The sequence below is a fragment of the Podarcis liolepis genome (genome assembly GCF_965112155.1).
Source record: "Podarcis liolepis genome assembly, chromosome: 10".
In the NCBI taxonomy this organism is placed as follows: Eukaryota; Metazoa; Chordata; class Lepidosauria; order Squamata; family Lacertidae; genus Podarcis; species Podarcis liolepis.
This window is the reverse complement of record NC_139562.1, coordinates 26075345-26090532: the sequence shown is the minus strand read 5'-3', so window position 1 is coordinate 26090532 and position 15188 is coordinate 26075345. Positions and strand designations below refer to the sequence as shown.

At 41.2% G+C, this 15188-nt stretch overlaps 1 protein-coding gene across 2 annotated transcripts in view; it reads right to left on the bottom strand.

Annotated features, from left to right (window-relative positions):
- Positions 1 to 15188, bottom strand: part of ABTB3 (ankyrin repeat and BTB domain containing 3) — a 219755-nt gene that overhangs the window by 46092 nt on the left and 158475 nt on the right. For both annotated transcript variants that reach the window (XM_083462146.1, XM_083462147.1), the window contains exons 5-6: positions 5189 to 5354; positions 3597 to 3686 (exon numbers count right to left, since the gene is read on the bottom strand). In XM_083462146.1, coding sequence (XP_083318272.1) covers positions 3597 to 3686; positions 5189 to 5354 — 256 coding nt within the window. The remainder of the gene's footprint in view (positions 1 to 3596; positions 3687 to 5188; positions 5355 to 15188) is intronic.

Below are 15188 nucleotides of genomic sequence, written 5' to 3'. Positions count from 1 at the left end.
AAGATGGTGTGAAAAATCACTCATTTAGATTCAATGTTTAAATGCCATTTTCAGCCCTAAAATTACACCATGTTCTTTTTTAATTGACTACAGTGGATTTTGATTAGGTGCACACACACACACACACACACACACACACTGAATTGACCCCTGCATTAATTTCTATTCCGCTGATGATTTGACAGCAAAGAAATCCATCTATCATTTTAAAGGAACTGTTTTCCCTTTGGAGATGCACTTTCTCTTCACAAGGGGAATAGATATCCCTATGGCAATATCTATAGCTTCTAAAGTGGCCAAACACAATAAGAATTCCGGATTCATAAGAGTAGTTGCAGTTGATTGCTCCTGAGCATGCCACAGCAGTTGCCAACCCAATCATGCTTTTGTTTCATGTATAACAAAGAATGTCCATGAATCTCAATTTCAGCTCTGAGCACTCCCATGCTAGGCCACTTTGCGACATTTGAGGGTAAGCAAGGAAATTGAAAGGACAGCAAAATCTCAGCAATGTACTTTCTATATTTGCAGTTCTCATGCTCAGACTGTATGGAAGCAGATGGGATATATATCCCTTAGCTTCAACAGGAGTACATTTCTTTTTCCTTGGCACAAGGTAAAAATAAAACATAAAAAGCAGAGGAAAGGCATGTGCTGAAGTCTGACTACTACATCTCACAATTTGGTTCTGACCCACAACAGCTTATGCTACAATAAGCTTGTTTTTGCTGTAATATGGCTGCCCCTCTGGAAAGCCTGAATAGAAACCTGGGACCAAATGAAGTTTGAGGTTAATTGTATGAGAACAGTTAGCATGCACCTATGAAAACCAACAGAATACTTTTTTTTTTTGATGTGCACATTTAATAAAAATTAAATAGCTGCTGCAGGGAGAGCAGAATTGGGACTGCAGTGTATAGGGAAAGATAGGCTCATAAGGAAGCTCCCTCCTGGACTTTGGGAGGGATACACGTGTTTTATAAGAACTGCCGCAGAGGTTGAAGGGTTAAAACACACACGCCCTTCTCAGCACGTTGCAGTTCCAATCCTGTTTGGGCCCCACCGGTGATACTGTATTTTGTTTTTAATTTGAAAGCATGTTCATGTTAATTGCTTACATGCAATTAATGCTGTTTCTATATGGTAAGCGGATTGCATTCTATTAGTGCATAACTAAAAAGGGTCTGTGATTGCTAACGTGTGACAACTGTTTCACCCACAGCCAAGCATTTTTTTTATTGTGCAAATCGACTCCAAAGCAAAAATGATGCTTTTTAAATTGCTTTGTGCATTCCCTGCACCTCTGTTATGAATGGCAAAGCCACCTGTGTTAAGAAAATACATTCTATGTGTAAATGGCTCTCTCCTGTCTATTCCACTCTGGCAACACACTCAAGTGAAGCACTGCAGGCTTGAAGACCTCTTAGCATGATAGGTGAGAACATCCTGAGAACTGAAGTTAACAACCAACCAGATATTTCAGCAAACAGTAACCAGACAATAGTGGATTTCACTTGCTAACAAACCAAACTGACTTAACGTATTTTGAAACTTTGGTAAGGATGGTAAAAGGGCTCATTTGCAATGCAATCCTTTTGCATGCCTACTCAGAATTATGTCCCACTGCTTTCAACAGGGCAATCTCCCTAGAAAGGGTGTATAAAGACTGCAGCCTTAAATCTCAATTTTTCAGTCAGTGTACAATAATTATATCAATCTGTGTGGAAACAATGACTTGGTTTGTTTAGCACATTTTTCTTATATTATAAACTTGTATGCTAATTTAGACAAATTAACTTGATAGCTGCCATGATTCAAATGGAATACAAATAACGAACCAAATATATACCAGTATGTTCAGACAACATATACTGAAATTATTATTCTTGACAGCTATATAAAACACACTATTTTTCTATATTGATAGTTTAGATCACAGACAGGCAGAGTCTGTTTGATGGATAACCTACACATTTTTGGTGTAGACAGGAAAAGAAGTTGGTCTTTAACCAAGAATAGTATACGGACATTCTTATCACAATAATCACAATATATTCAATGAAACTGGCATACTGAGTCTGTCAGACAATGATCACAATAAAAAACCCCAGATTTATTCAATATAATAAATAAGCTTTCCTTCATTAACAGTACAGTAAGTCTGTTGCTGTGCAGCACAATCCTGTACAGGTCTACTCAAAGTGTGTCACATTGAGTTCAGTTGGCCTTAATCTCAACTATGTGTGCACACAAAGTTACATGGGAGAAAGACCAATTTAACTTAATGGGACTTACTTCTAAGTGGGTATGCATAGTAGAGCACTGCATAGCTACAATCCTATACACACTTACCAGGAAGTTAGGCCCAATGAATACAGTAAGGTTTCCTTCCAGAAAAACATGCATAGGATTGTGCTGTAAGACTGTCCAAATCAAACTTAGTTACCAAAATGCATTCCAGCCACATTTTACAGAGTTCATATACTGGTTTTTCAAAATCAAGTTGCTCAGACCTGTGCCTAGAAAGTATGGGGCAAGCCCTAAATTGTGGGTAGGTAGGTTGACACAGTTGATGCATGTTGCCAGCATAAGAATAACTAACAACACCATCCCAACCACACAGTATTTTATGTTCCCAAGCAGAGGCAAGACCTATGTAAACAGCTGCCTCTACAAAGGCAAAGATCTCATATGGATTAAATTCTATCACTTGTAATTTTTGCTTCTCCACACTGCTCTCTGATTTGAACCAACAAGTCATTTGTTGGCCTGTTTCTCCTGAAGTGGCTAAGTTGTGTCTGGACTAGTTGTGTGTATCTGAAGAAGTGTGCATGCACACGAAAGCTCATACCAAGAACTAACTTAGTTGGTCTTTAAGGTGCTACTGGAAGGATTTTTTTTATTTTTGACTATGGTAGACCAACACGGCTACCTATCTGTAATTGTGTCTGGACTGTACCACTGCAGAATGCAGGTGGGGGCTCAGATAGCCAAATATTCCTCTATACAAAATGCTTTCCTGAACCTAGGAAACTAGCACACTAGGTAGAATGCTAGCCTAGCTACTCTTCTGTTTGATGCATAGTCTGCTGTGTGGAGGCTTTTCGTTTTGGTTTTGGTTTTAAAGGAAAAACACTCATTTTATGCAATTCCTGACAACAATTGGAAGTGGTACAGCACAGACAGATTCGCCACCACCTTGAAAGAGCTAGGTCTTTGATGGTGTTGACAGCTAACCACTGCAGCTGATATCAGTGAGCCCTGACTCCAGAGGGTGCTGCTTCTCTCCTCTCCACCAAATCCATGTATCATACGTTGCAGAGGAGAAAATGTGGTAGATGGATGAGAGCTCTGAAGCTCCTGAATATGGTTCAGGATGGGAGCCCTATGACATTTAATCTGGATTTGGCACTAAAGAAAACCTTTTTTCTTTTCTTTTTTAGTCTTCTTAAATAGATTTTATTTCAATACCAAGTTGCTCTGGGAAGACCCAAAGAGGTTTGCATCCTTGATTTCGGATAGCTGCAGCTCTCCATAAATTTGACATGTTCATGAAAATGTGAGCTAAACGCATGTAAGCACAAAAACAGTCTCACCTCTGCATTTAGATCTGCTCCAGCATCCAGTAGCATCTGAACCATGGCCTCATCGCCCCTCACACAAGCGTACATCAGTGGAGTCATGCCCTGTGGGAACATTAAAGTCAACACATTGATCAGCTTCCAATGGGATGGTTTTATTTAAGGCTTGATTCGTAGATGTCATAAGAAGGCATGCCACTTATGGTGTAGGATGTTTTCAATAAAAGTATAATTTTAAGAATTTCCTGCAAAAATCAGTAGAGTTTTTGTGAGCACTGCCTTGCCTTCCTCAAGATAAACATTAAAATTCCATTGTCTTCTGCAGTGTCATGAATCCATTGTGTTACACTTCTCTTGTACAAAAATCAGAATATTGGGCCCTTCTTTTGTGAAAATGTTCCTCTAGCAATTTAATGAGCTTCTTTTTGACACGTTAGACTCGGGCACTTTATACTGACTGCCAATATTGCTAACAGTTGGAGGAGTAGATGCTTTTGTACAATTGTCCATGATACACAGTGACTTAATTTTAAATGAAATGCCAGACAGCACTGTTGAAAGTTGCTAGCTCTAGGGAAATGCTGCCCTGTTTGGAGGAAAATTAGATTAACTGACCCTTCACTACAAAGACTTCCTGGCTGCAATCTGTATTAATCTGAAATGCCCACTGCAGCTGATCAACACGTATCCCTTGTGATTAGTGTTAACTTTCACAATGGCATTAGACACAGATGCAGTTAGGAAAGAATAGTTATGTGCAGCACATAAGTCACAGGGGAAAAAACAACCACATTCTTAACTTGAGGACGGGTGAGAAAATAGGTCTGGAAGAGAGACGTTATTTCACCCCACACATGGGAGTACACACCCAGTCCATATTCCACAGTCCACATTCCAAATTGCATCTCATAAAAAGGTTTAACCAGACTGTAAGAAAGAGAAAAATGTGTGTGGAACTCTGATGGGTTATTCTTTGAGAAGAATCCCATGAATATTTTCTTCAATAGCCTATATATATATATAACAAATTTAGACCAATTTTACAATTTCAAATTGTCAACCCCTTTGTTTAAAAAATCAGTACCGTATTTTTCGCTATATAGGACGCACCTGACCATAAGACGCACCTAGTTTTAGAGGGGGAGAACAAGAAAAAAAACTCTGCGCAGCACCCCTTCAGCGAAGCAGCAAGAGAAACGGAGCCCCTTCCATTTCTCCTCCTGCTTCGCTGAAGGAGCGCTGCGCAGAGAGGGAAAGCTGTGCAGTGCCTCTCCAGCGAAGCAAAGCCAGGAGAGCGAGAGGGATCAGTGTACACCGATCCCTCTCGCTCTCCTGGCTTCAGCGAAAGCAACGCAAAGCCTCCAGAGCACAGAAGGAGCTCCCACTGCGCTCCGGAGGCTTCAGGCGGCTATCCCTGAAGCCAGGAGAGCGAGAGGGGTTGGTGCACACCGACCCCTCTCGCTCTCCAGGCTTCGCATTGCTTTCGCGAAGCCATGGAGCCTGCATTGGTTCCATAAGACGCACACACATTTCCCCTTAATTTTTGGAGGGGGAAAAGTGCGTCTTATAGAGCGAAAAATACGGTAAGTTTCTTTCTTTCTTTTTACCTGATCACTCATGCTGTTAATTCCATCAGGCCCCAACAAAGATATGGCCTGTTTGACTAGATCTGTACGGCCACAGGTCAACATTCGGAACCCAAGGTCCTGCTTGAATTTGGCTTCTGTGGCTACTGCATCCAGCTTCCGAGAAGCACAGAAGCAGTCGTCAATTCTGCAAATTGAAGAAAACAGTTATGTTAGGAAATAATCTGAAAGCAGACTTCCACCATTCATTTGACCACTGCCACGTTTTGTCTATGAACTATAAAGACCATCATAGCTACAAACATCCTTTATGACAATTTGTCAATGAAAGCTTATACGCAATGAATCCTACCTCACCACGGTTGCATACACACCATGCATTTAAAGCATATGGCTTCCCATAAATAATCATGGGAACTGGAATTTCCTAAGGGTGCTGGTAACAGCAGGTCTGTGAGGGGTAAATTACAGTTTCCAGAATTCCAGGGAGGGGTGTGTGTATGTGCTCTAAATTTATGGTGTATGTGCATATTCTTCTAGCTATGTTTGCCAAACGGAGACTGATGGGGGCTCTGTCGTTTATGCAGCAAGAAGGAACCTAAGACTAGGTAGATGTTTCCAGGACAGAGATGAAGTGATGGCAAAATCAGCACGTGTTGGATATTTGCCTGTCATGCAGCTCTTACCAGCACCTCTCAGGTAGCAACCAGGAATAGAATCAATGGGTAGAAATCTCAGGGAAGCAGATTTTAGCCAGATTCTTTAATTAGACATCTTGCATTGCTGTTCTATGCTGCTTTATTATCAATCAATCAATCAATTAAATTTGTATACCACCCTACACCCGAAGTCCACAGGGCGGTTCACAGCATAAAAATACAAAATAAGAACACTAAGTATGTAACAAAAAAATCCAAAACACAACAACCCAACAACCTCCCTTCCACAAGCACATTTAAAAGGACATAGAATGCTTAATCAGCCAAAGGCCTGTTCATAGAGAAACATTTTTGGCTGGCATTGGTTGTTTGGGGAGTTTATTTTATGATTTTAATGTAAATTGTACTTGTGACATGGTTTGCATCGTGCCTTGGGACCATTTGGTGAAGGACAAGCTAGGAGTACAAATAATTAATAAATAAATAAAAATAAAGGGAAACTTCTTAAAGGTAAAGAGCTGTTTTTAAAAAATAAAAATAAAACAATTTTTTATTGGTTTTTAAACAAATACAAACACAAAAACAAAAACCATTAAACATTTATCCAGCAATACATCTAATGGTATTTGTTTTATCCATGGTCTTTAGACATACACTTACACATTCAACATTCAAACATATTACTTAACATAACCTCTCCGCTGAGAATACTGAGCGGTTGGTATAGCAAGGTCTTGATTTTGGTAATTAACATAGTTAAAGAAAGGGGTCCACCTTTCTCGGAAGGTGTCCCATTTGTAATGCCGTTAATTGCCCTCCTGTGTCTGGTGAGGTGCTCAGATGTTGCTGCACCCCAGATATTATTTTCCCATATGTTATGGGGTATTGCTGAGCTATCGCTAACTATGCTGCGGTCAGTAGGAAGCCTACTAGTTCTCTGTGGTGCAGGGTGGAGTCTATGCCCAATTGGGTGGCCTAAATCTGATTCCCGTACAATTTTGCTGTATATTAGGAAAGCAGCACTTTTCAGGTTCATATGCTGGCCTGCTGCATAAGGATTCAAACAAGGTAAGTATGCGTAGGCCCTCTCCCCTGTGCTCCAAATGAAGTGCAAATGAATGAGCCTGAGCTACCTGAAACCAGGGAGGACTTTTAACTGACCTTGCAGTTCCTCTTTGGAATTGCTTTCCCTCTGGGTGGCAGGTAACGGATTGTGTAAATGCCTACATCTTCCGTGTTGATATTTATCTGTGTATCATAAGAGCTGTTTGATGGTACAACAGAACTGCCTTTGCAGGTGGTGGGCTCTCTCCTTTGCTGGACATCCTTTGTATGGTGTCCAGGTGAAAGAGGAATGGGCTCCTACATCTTTAGTATCTCTACTACAAAATAATTAAAGGTGTAGGAACCCCATATCCCCCTTTTCATCCAGCCATCCTAGCCATTTGTTAGGGCTGCTGTGGCTGCATTCTGCACTGAGCAGAGGTGGGACAAGCTCAAGAATGGGGAAACATTTTAATTTTTTTTAGCCCAGTGGCCTCATTTCTTCATGGGGAACCTTCCAGGGGTCTCATGTCAGGTATGGATGGGGCCAAGGGCAAAAGTGGCCAGAACAATTATTTTGACTCTTGTCTTTATACAAGACAAAACACAGAGGTTTCTATATGCAAGCAAACACATATTTCCATAGCCCATCAAAGCAAGCAAGAGGCACCCCGACTGTTTGAAGACATATTCCAGCAGGAGAGAACACTTTAGTGCAGAGCTGGTGAGGTGTGTAGCTGGGGAGAGGGCTTGGCCAAGGAGAGCCCCGAGGGCCACAAAGAAATCCCTGAAGGGCCATATTTGTGCCTCACCCAGGACCTGAGGTTTCCTACTCATAGGCTAGATGATCTCCAAGATCACTTCCAAGCCCATGATTCAAGCTCTATTTGATGTATAGCAATTTATTCATTATATTGTATTCCATACAATGAAGTGTTCTGCCTCATTATCATTTAATTGCTGGTTTGTTGCCAGTGTTGGATTATAGATCTCCCCCAATCTGGTCCAATAAGCAAAGAGGAGCTCCTCTTCACCCATCTGGTGCACAAGCTCTGCCTCTCCTCCTCTCCACTTGTTTATGGGGACGGGGCCAAGATCATTTGAATGACACTCTAGGCATGTTCAATATGTGCAGGTGAAAACCTGTGATTTCAAAAATAATAATAATTAAAAATAGTTCTGTGGGTTGCCATCTCTGAATGATTTGATATTAAAACATGCTAAGGATAATTACAGGAGGCCTCCAAGAATTCCATTAAATTCAGTTGCAGATAGCTTAATTAATAATTGCAGATTAAATTCCTGTCCAGTTAGCGCTCTTTATGCTGCCATAAAGAAAATGCAAATCAAACCCACAGAACCTGAGAGCATAAAGGGTTTATGATGCTTATATAGCATTATTTATAACTGCCCCCAACTAGTTACAAATCAGCCACTCACTCTGAATGATAAAATGTAAATCAGGCCCACAGGATCTGAGATAATCACTGGGCTATTTATAACAGTGTTTTTCAACCTTTTTGGGGCAAAGGCACACTTGTTTCATGAAAAAAAATCACGAGGCACACCACCATTAGAAAATGTTAAAAAAATTAACTCTGTGCCTATATTGACTATATATAAAGTAATTCTCTTGAATAGGAATCAAATAAACACAAAGAAAGTATTTTATAATTACTTTATTATGAAATAGTAAGTAAACAGAAATGTGAAAAATTATAAAATACTTTATTTTTAAATCTTTTGAATTTTTCAATTTTTCCCACGGCACACCAGGCAACATCTCGCGGCACACTAGTGTGCCGCGGAACAGTGGTTGAAAAACACTGATTTATAACTATCCCCAACTAGTTACACAATTAGTCATTTGGAATTTTGAGAATATTGGGAATGCCTCCCTTTCTTAATTTGAGCTTCATGGAGCATCCTTTCTATATACCAAGTGTTGTGCTGTTTTTTTTATTGCTAAGCAGCTGCACTGTTTAAAACAACAACAACAACCATTCAGTGCAAGATCACTTTGAAGGAGCAGTTTGACAGCCACTGCATCCCACACTGAATACAAGGAGCATTGAACAATTTTGCTCTGGACAAATTTTGCTCTGGAAAGTGAAGTTTGAGAACTTCTTTCACCAGAAAAAGTGGATTTGAAAGTACAAAGCAAGCAGTTTACTTATGAGTATGCAGCAGTGCATTTATACTATTATACAGTCCGTATAGTAAAAGCTATGGTTTTCCCAGTAGTGATGTATGGAAGTGAGAGCTGGACCATGAAGAAGGCTGACCGCCGAAAAATTGATGCTTTTGAATTATGGTGCTGGAGGAGACTCTTGAGAGTCCCATGGACTGCAAGAAGATCAAACCTCTCCATTCTTAAGGAAATCAGCCCTGAGTGCTCACTGGAAGGACAGATCGTGAAGCTGAGGCTCCAATACTTTGGCCACCTCATGAGAAGAGAAGACTCCCTGGAAAAGACCCTGATGTTGGGAAAGATGGAGGGCACAAGGAGAAGGGGACGACAGAGGACGAGATGGTTGGATAGTGTCTTCGAAGCTACCAGCATGAGTTTGACCAAAGTGCGGGAGGCAGTGGAAGACAGGAGTGCCTGGCGTGCTCTGGTCCATGGGGTCACAAAGAGTTGGACACGACTAAATGACTAAACAACAACAACAACACAGGGCGAGTACAGATGGGAATGGGGCGAATTCCTCCACTGTGCTCAATAGTTTAGAGGTGGAGGGTTGTAGCCAATGCTGAATTCTCATAGTAGCAAATGTTTTTGCTTGCATAATCCAAGGTACCTGATTATCACCTACCTATTTCAGCCATCTGAAATCAGGTTTGGAGGAAGGGAGAGGCTTACACTGTTAGGCCACTTTTGGGTACAACTCAATGTGAGCTGCAAGACTGCACTCCTTTCCTTAAGTGAATTCTCTCCCCATGCCTGAATGGTTGGCCACCATAATCTAAAATTTGAGCTAACCAAGATTTGAACATGGTTAGGTCTCTCTTCCGTGACTAAAGGGGAGAAGACAATTTGTTCCAGTGACACAAAAGAACAGCACACAGACCTGCACCTTTCACAATCTAAGACTGGGACCACTGTGTTTGCACTAGGCCAATGTGGCACAACAAGAAATAAAGAAGCCAAAAAGATGAACAAATTGAAAGGCCTGCAAGAAACAGTTAGGGAAGGTTAACCTGTAGGACTGTATGTTGAAGCATTGGCATGTGAAGTTGGTACCGCAAAGAAGAACTATTTCTACAACTGAAGTTGAAACTTCAGTACAGGTGACCCTTAAGAACGTCGGCCAATGCAAATACAGCTAAGCTACTCAAATGCAGCAGTCTAGATTTACAGATCTGCTCCTAAGAGATTGCTTGCAGGTTTTGAAGTGCCACACACATACCCACAAAACAGGACCGGCTCCATGCTAGAACTATGTGTCCAAAGATAATGCCAATCCTTTGCAAGAAACACATTTGTCTTGGCAAGAAAAGACAGATGACATCAAAGAACTGTGAAATTTCCCCTTTCACCTCTACCATGCATGTGTATCTGATTCTACTGTTTTCTGTGGCTGTGTAGCCTGTAAAAGTGAAGAAGTGGATAATCAGCAAGTGCTCATTTTCCTTTAAAAAAATAAAATAAATGTGTTTGAGGCTCCACCACTTACCTTATAAATTGTGAAAATGGAACTGGAAAGGCAGTGGTTTATAGGGGAGACAAGCGTTGAACCCGGACTAGAGCAACGGACATTGTAAGTTTAAATTGACACTAAGCCATGAAGCTCACCACTTGACCTTGTGCTGCTTCTCAGTCTACTCAGAGGTAGCCAATGTAGTGATGCATCATTTTCATATGCATCATTTCATACTGAGCTATGGTCTGTTCCAGGAGGTGTGCTCAACATTTATATGCTTCATTTCCCATCTTTCCCCATATTTTTTTTGGTGTGCAATATTTTATTGTTGTTGCAAGAAGTTGTGTGATGTCAGGGAGAAAGATATGGGTATGTTGAAATCATCAGCTAATGACTTTTTATCAATGGATGACGTTCTTGTATGAAACAGCTACCACAATCAAGCAGCCCAGACAGATTACACCTCACCTCCTACACAATCCTTTCTGTCGAGACGGTTTATGTGCGAGTCATCCAGTGATGAGGCACTGAGTGGTGTGCATGTGTTGTGTGCTGGTCACAAGGACTATTCAGGTGTGTTTCAGAACAGGGGAGCCTCTTTCAGAGATTTCACCACACTAGTCTTTTGCCAAAGCCATATGACTGTGGATCAGAAACGCAACCCATGCAGTTCTAAGGAAACACACTGTCAGAAACTAATGTTCTGCCTTTTTTGCATTAAGGAAAGCTGAGATTCTCATGAATCAAAACGTTATCCAAGTTATTTGTTTAAAATGCTTCTAACACTATTTTTGCTGATGCTAGACATTGTATGCTACTGAAATGTGCCTTTTCTGCTGCTGCATTTTATTTTATTATTATGATATTGTACTTGTGACAGTTGATTTTGGTTTGTATTGTTGTAAGCCACTTTGAGCATGGAAAGGCAACATATGAATAATGTGATGATCTTGCATTCTGACCATAAGGTTTCCAGGGCAGCTTGCAAATCAAACTAGAAGCTATCAGTGCAACCCAGTTTTAAAATCTATTATACCAAAACAAACAAACAAACAAACAAACAAACAAACAAACAAACAGCACAGGAACAGCAAGAATTAAATATCTGTGAATGCCTTGGGGGAGAGGAGAAAAGGTGCTGCAACATTTATGGTAACCAGATGCAAAAGAGAAGAGGACACTTTTACTTTTATCTGTTGTGCAGAAGAGATGCAGCTATTAAAAGGTGCAGGACTCTTGTACTCTTTTGTATCAGGCAACTAATTAATGGATCACCTTTTACATATATGTCTTAAGACAATTTACAATCACATCATTAAAAAAAACAGCTAAAATAGTTTGTTTTAACCGCCATGATCATCTGGAATTAGGTTAAAAATTATGCACAATGAACACCTAAGGCAGCAACCTTTTCATCCAGCTAGAGAAGCTCATGAAAAGAAAAATGTATTCCATTCCCCCCACCCCCGGAAAGTACAGATAGTGGGTGCCTAATGTATCTCAACCCTAGTGACCACCCTGCACATTTGGCAGAACAATCAAATGTGCATTGCTCACGTAACTGCTGGAAATCTGCACACTGTTCAAACTAAAAGGATTCCCCTTCCCAGCCACCATTAGTTGACTGAACACATGTCAGTCAGGGAAATCCCAGCAATGTGCATGAGGGCATCTACCCTGTGATTCATTGCGGTGCACTATAGAGGAGCGATCCTTAAACCCTAACTGATGTAGCGGGAATCTGTCCATGTTGTCAGAGTTCAGCTCCGGGTTTTGGAAAGGAGCAAGCTCCAGGAAAAGGTTGAAAAAGCACATAGCCACCCATCACAGCTTCTCACGTGAAAAAAAATTACTTGGAAAAAGACAGTTTTTCTATCAACACGTGCTCCCATGCCAGCACCCTCTTAAATTGTTCAGGTTGCATGGATGACAGCAGAATCTCAATTCGTTTCAACTTAGGAAAGTAATTTATAATTAAACAATAAAGACTTTTGCAGCAGCTTGAAGACTAAAAAATTTATTGGAGCAACATTTGTTAGTCTTTAAGAAGCTACAAGACTAAGACTTTAAGAAGCTAAGACTTTGTTGTTTTTGCTGCAGCAGGCTAACACAGCTACCTCTCCTGGGATTGTGATTAGCTATTTATGCCCTGTTGTTTTACAGTATATGTATTCTTCCTTCTTGTTTGTGATTTAAATTCCAGCGCAAAAGCAATCAAACAGATTTACTTTGATCAAACAACAATGACACTTGTATGCAAAAAGATAAGAGCACTTAATTCTCAACAATATCGACAGCTGAATATTTATCTTCTTTGATTAAGAAAAATCCAAAACTGGTAGCAAGATACAGTACAGCGGTACCTCGGGTCAAGAACTTAATTCGTTCTGGAGGTCTGTTCTTAACCTGAAACTGTTCTTAACCTGAGGTACCACTTTAGCTAATGGGGCCTCCCGCTGCTACTGCACTGCCGCCACACAATTTCTGTTCTCATCCTGAAGCAAAGTTCTTAACCCGAGGTACTATTTCTGGGTTAGCAGAGTCTGTAACCTGAAGCGTCTGTAACCTGAGGTACCACTGTATTTCATACACACTAGAGCACTATTCAGACATATGAACCACTTGCATCTTAGCCTCAAACTGCTTTGCCTGCTATCTTTGCAACCCAGAGGTAACAGGACGAACTTGAAAGCATCCCCTCCGCAGAAGCACAGCTGGCAATGGTCAAAAGGAGCACTACCAACAGGCCAGATTCTGCCCACCAAGCCATGGCAGGTGGCACACCAGCCCCTAGAAAAACCTAGCAACCATCTGGAGAGCCCCAAGTTCTCCTCTCCTTGCTAAATGGCAACTGAAGGTACTCAACATGAAGGTAACCTGTCTCACAGTGTTTGCAATCCATTTACTCCAGTGGCCTCCTCTCCTGCCTGATGAAGATTTTTGTTTTTACTAATGGAAGGGGCAGAGTGCTGGGCAACAGTGGAAGGCAAGGGCGGGAAGGGAGAAAGATCCTTGCCGAAAGATCAACACTTGGCTCCCACCTACGGAGACAGGAAAAGAGATTCCAATCAGACAAAAGTTTTCTCTGGTGGGTAGAATTTCATTTTAAAGAGAGCCATATATTCATTTGTGAAATGCAAACTTATTTTTGAAGAGAATCAGGAGTAGGTTCTAAAAACAAGAGAGAGGGAAAACAGGCAGGGAGCAGGATTCCCAATAGCAGCACTGGCTGAGTAGTTTAAATATTTAGGCTGCAGTCCTGTATCTACACAACCAGGAATAAGCCGCGCTGAAATCAACAGGACCTACTTTTGAGTAAGTATGTTTAACTAAAAATGCTACAAATTTGCATCTATTTGCTTTATTTTCAGTAGGGCAGCTTAGCTCAACTGCTTTGCATGCAAGTTAAGCCCCAGGATCAATTCCAGGTATGTCTGCAAATGTTCCCTGTCTGAAATCCTGGGGAGCTGCTGCCAGACAGTTCAAGCCATACTTAGCTAGATGAACCAATGGTCTGACCTATTACAAGGTGGCTTCCTATATTCTTCCTCTCTGATCTTTAAATCCCAAACAGGAAATCAGTGATTTAAACCAACACCTCCCTTCTTATTTGGGAGTTGGAGGCAATCAGCGGGAAATATGAGATGTATGCCAAGTTCCAGGAGGCTATTGCATAAGCAAAGCTTGCAATTGGTCTACAGTTATGTTGTTCAGCCTCAAGGTACACAGTACATCAGAAGACCCAGAAGGATGCAACTTTAGTGAGTGAGTGAGAGATCCAATCTCTGCAGCAGCTTTAGAGCAGACCTGGAAGTGGCTGAAAATTTGAAAAGGAAGCGGAGGGTCCCTTTGACACTGACTGCTCAACCATAGGAGGAGGGAAATTGGATCAAAGCTGAATGCTTGGCTAGCTGGGAGTTTTGTATTTTTCCTGCACCATTTCCCTTGATTCTTCCCCAAAGTTACTACAGTGGTTAAGTACTTAATTCGTTCTGGAGGTCCCTTCTTAACCTGAAACTGTTCTTAACCTGAAGCACCACTTTAGCTAATAGGGCCTCCTGCTGCCGCCGTGCCGCCGGAGCCCGATTTCTGTTCTTATCCTGAAGCAAAGTTCTTAACCTGAAGCACTATTTCTGGCTTAGTGGAGTGTGTAACCTGAAGCATATGTAACCTGAAGCATATGTAACCCGAGGTACCACTGTATTTATTTTTCTGGAGGAAATATGAAGGTACTTGTACGTTTTCCCCACTAGGGCAGTTAGTTTTGGGGGAGCAAACTAGGGCAGAGAAATGGCATGAGGTGGGTGAACTAACTACCTCTCTTCCAGTGCCGATCCAATTCAGGAGCCCCATTCATGTCTCATCCAGTTTGGCCTTGAGTAAACATGACATGTACATCATAAGAGAATATTAGAGGAAATCATACATTTTGTAATGTTTGAAGTTGTATCTGCCATAGCATTAAGAGTTGAAGTGAACTAGGGGGGAGAAGAGACAACACTTCAATAATTCCTCATTACTGGTGTTAGACGCCAGGTTAGCAAAAGAGGATGAGATTCCCATCAGGAAACCTGAATATGACCTTGTAAGTATTCAAATCCTCTTTATCCTCTGGAATCATTCGTACCAAGGGACTGCTGTATGTTTGTCAAGGAGTTTGTTTGCAGCCGCATG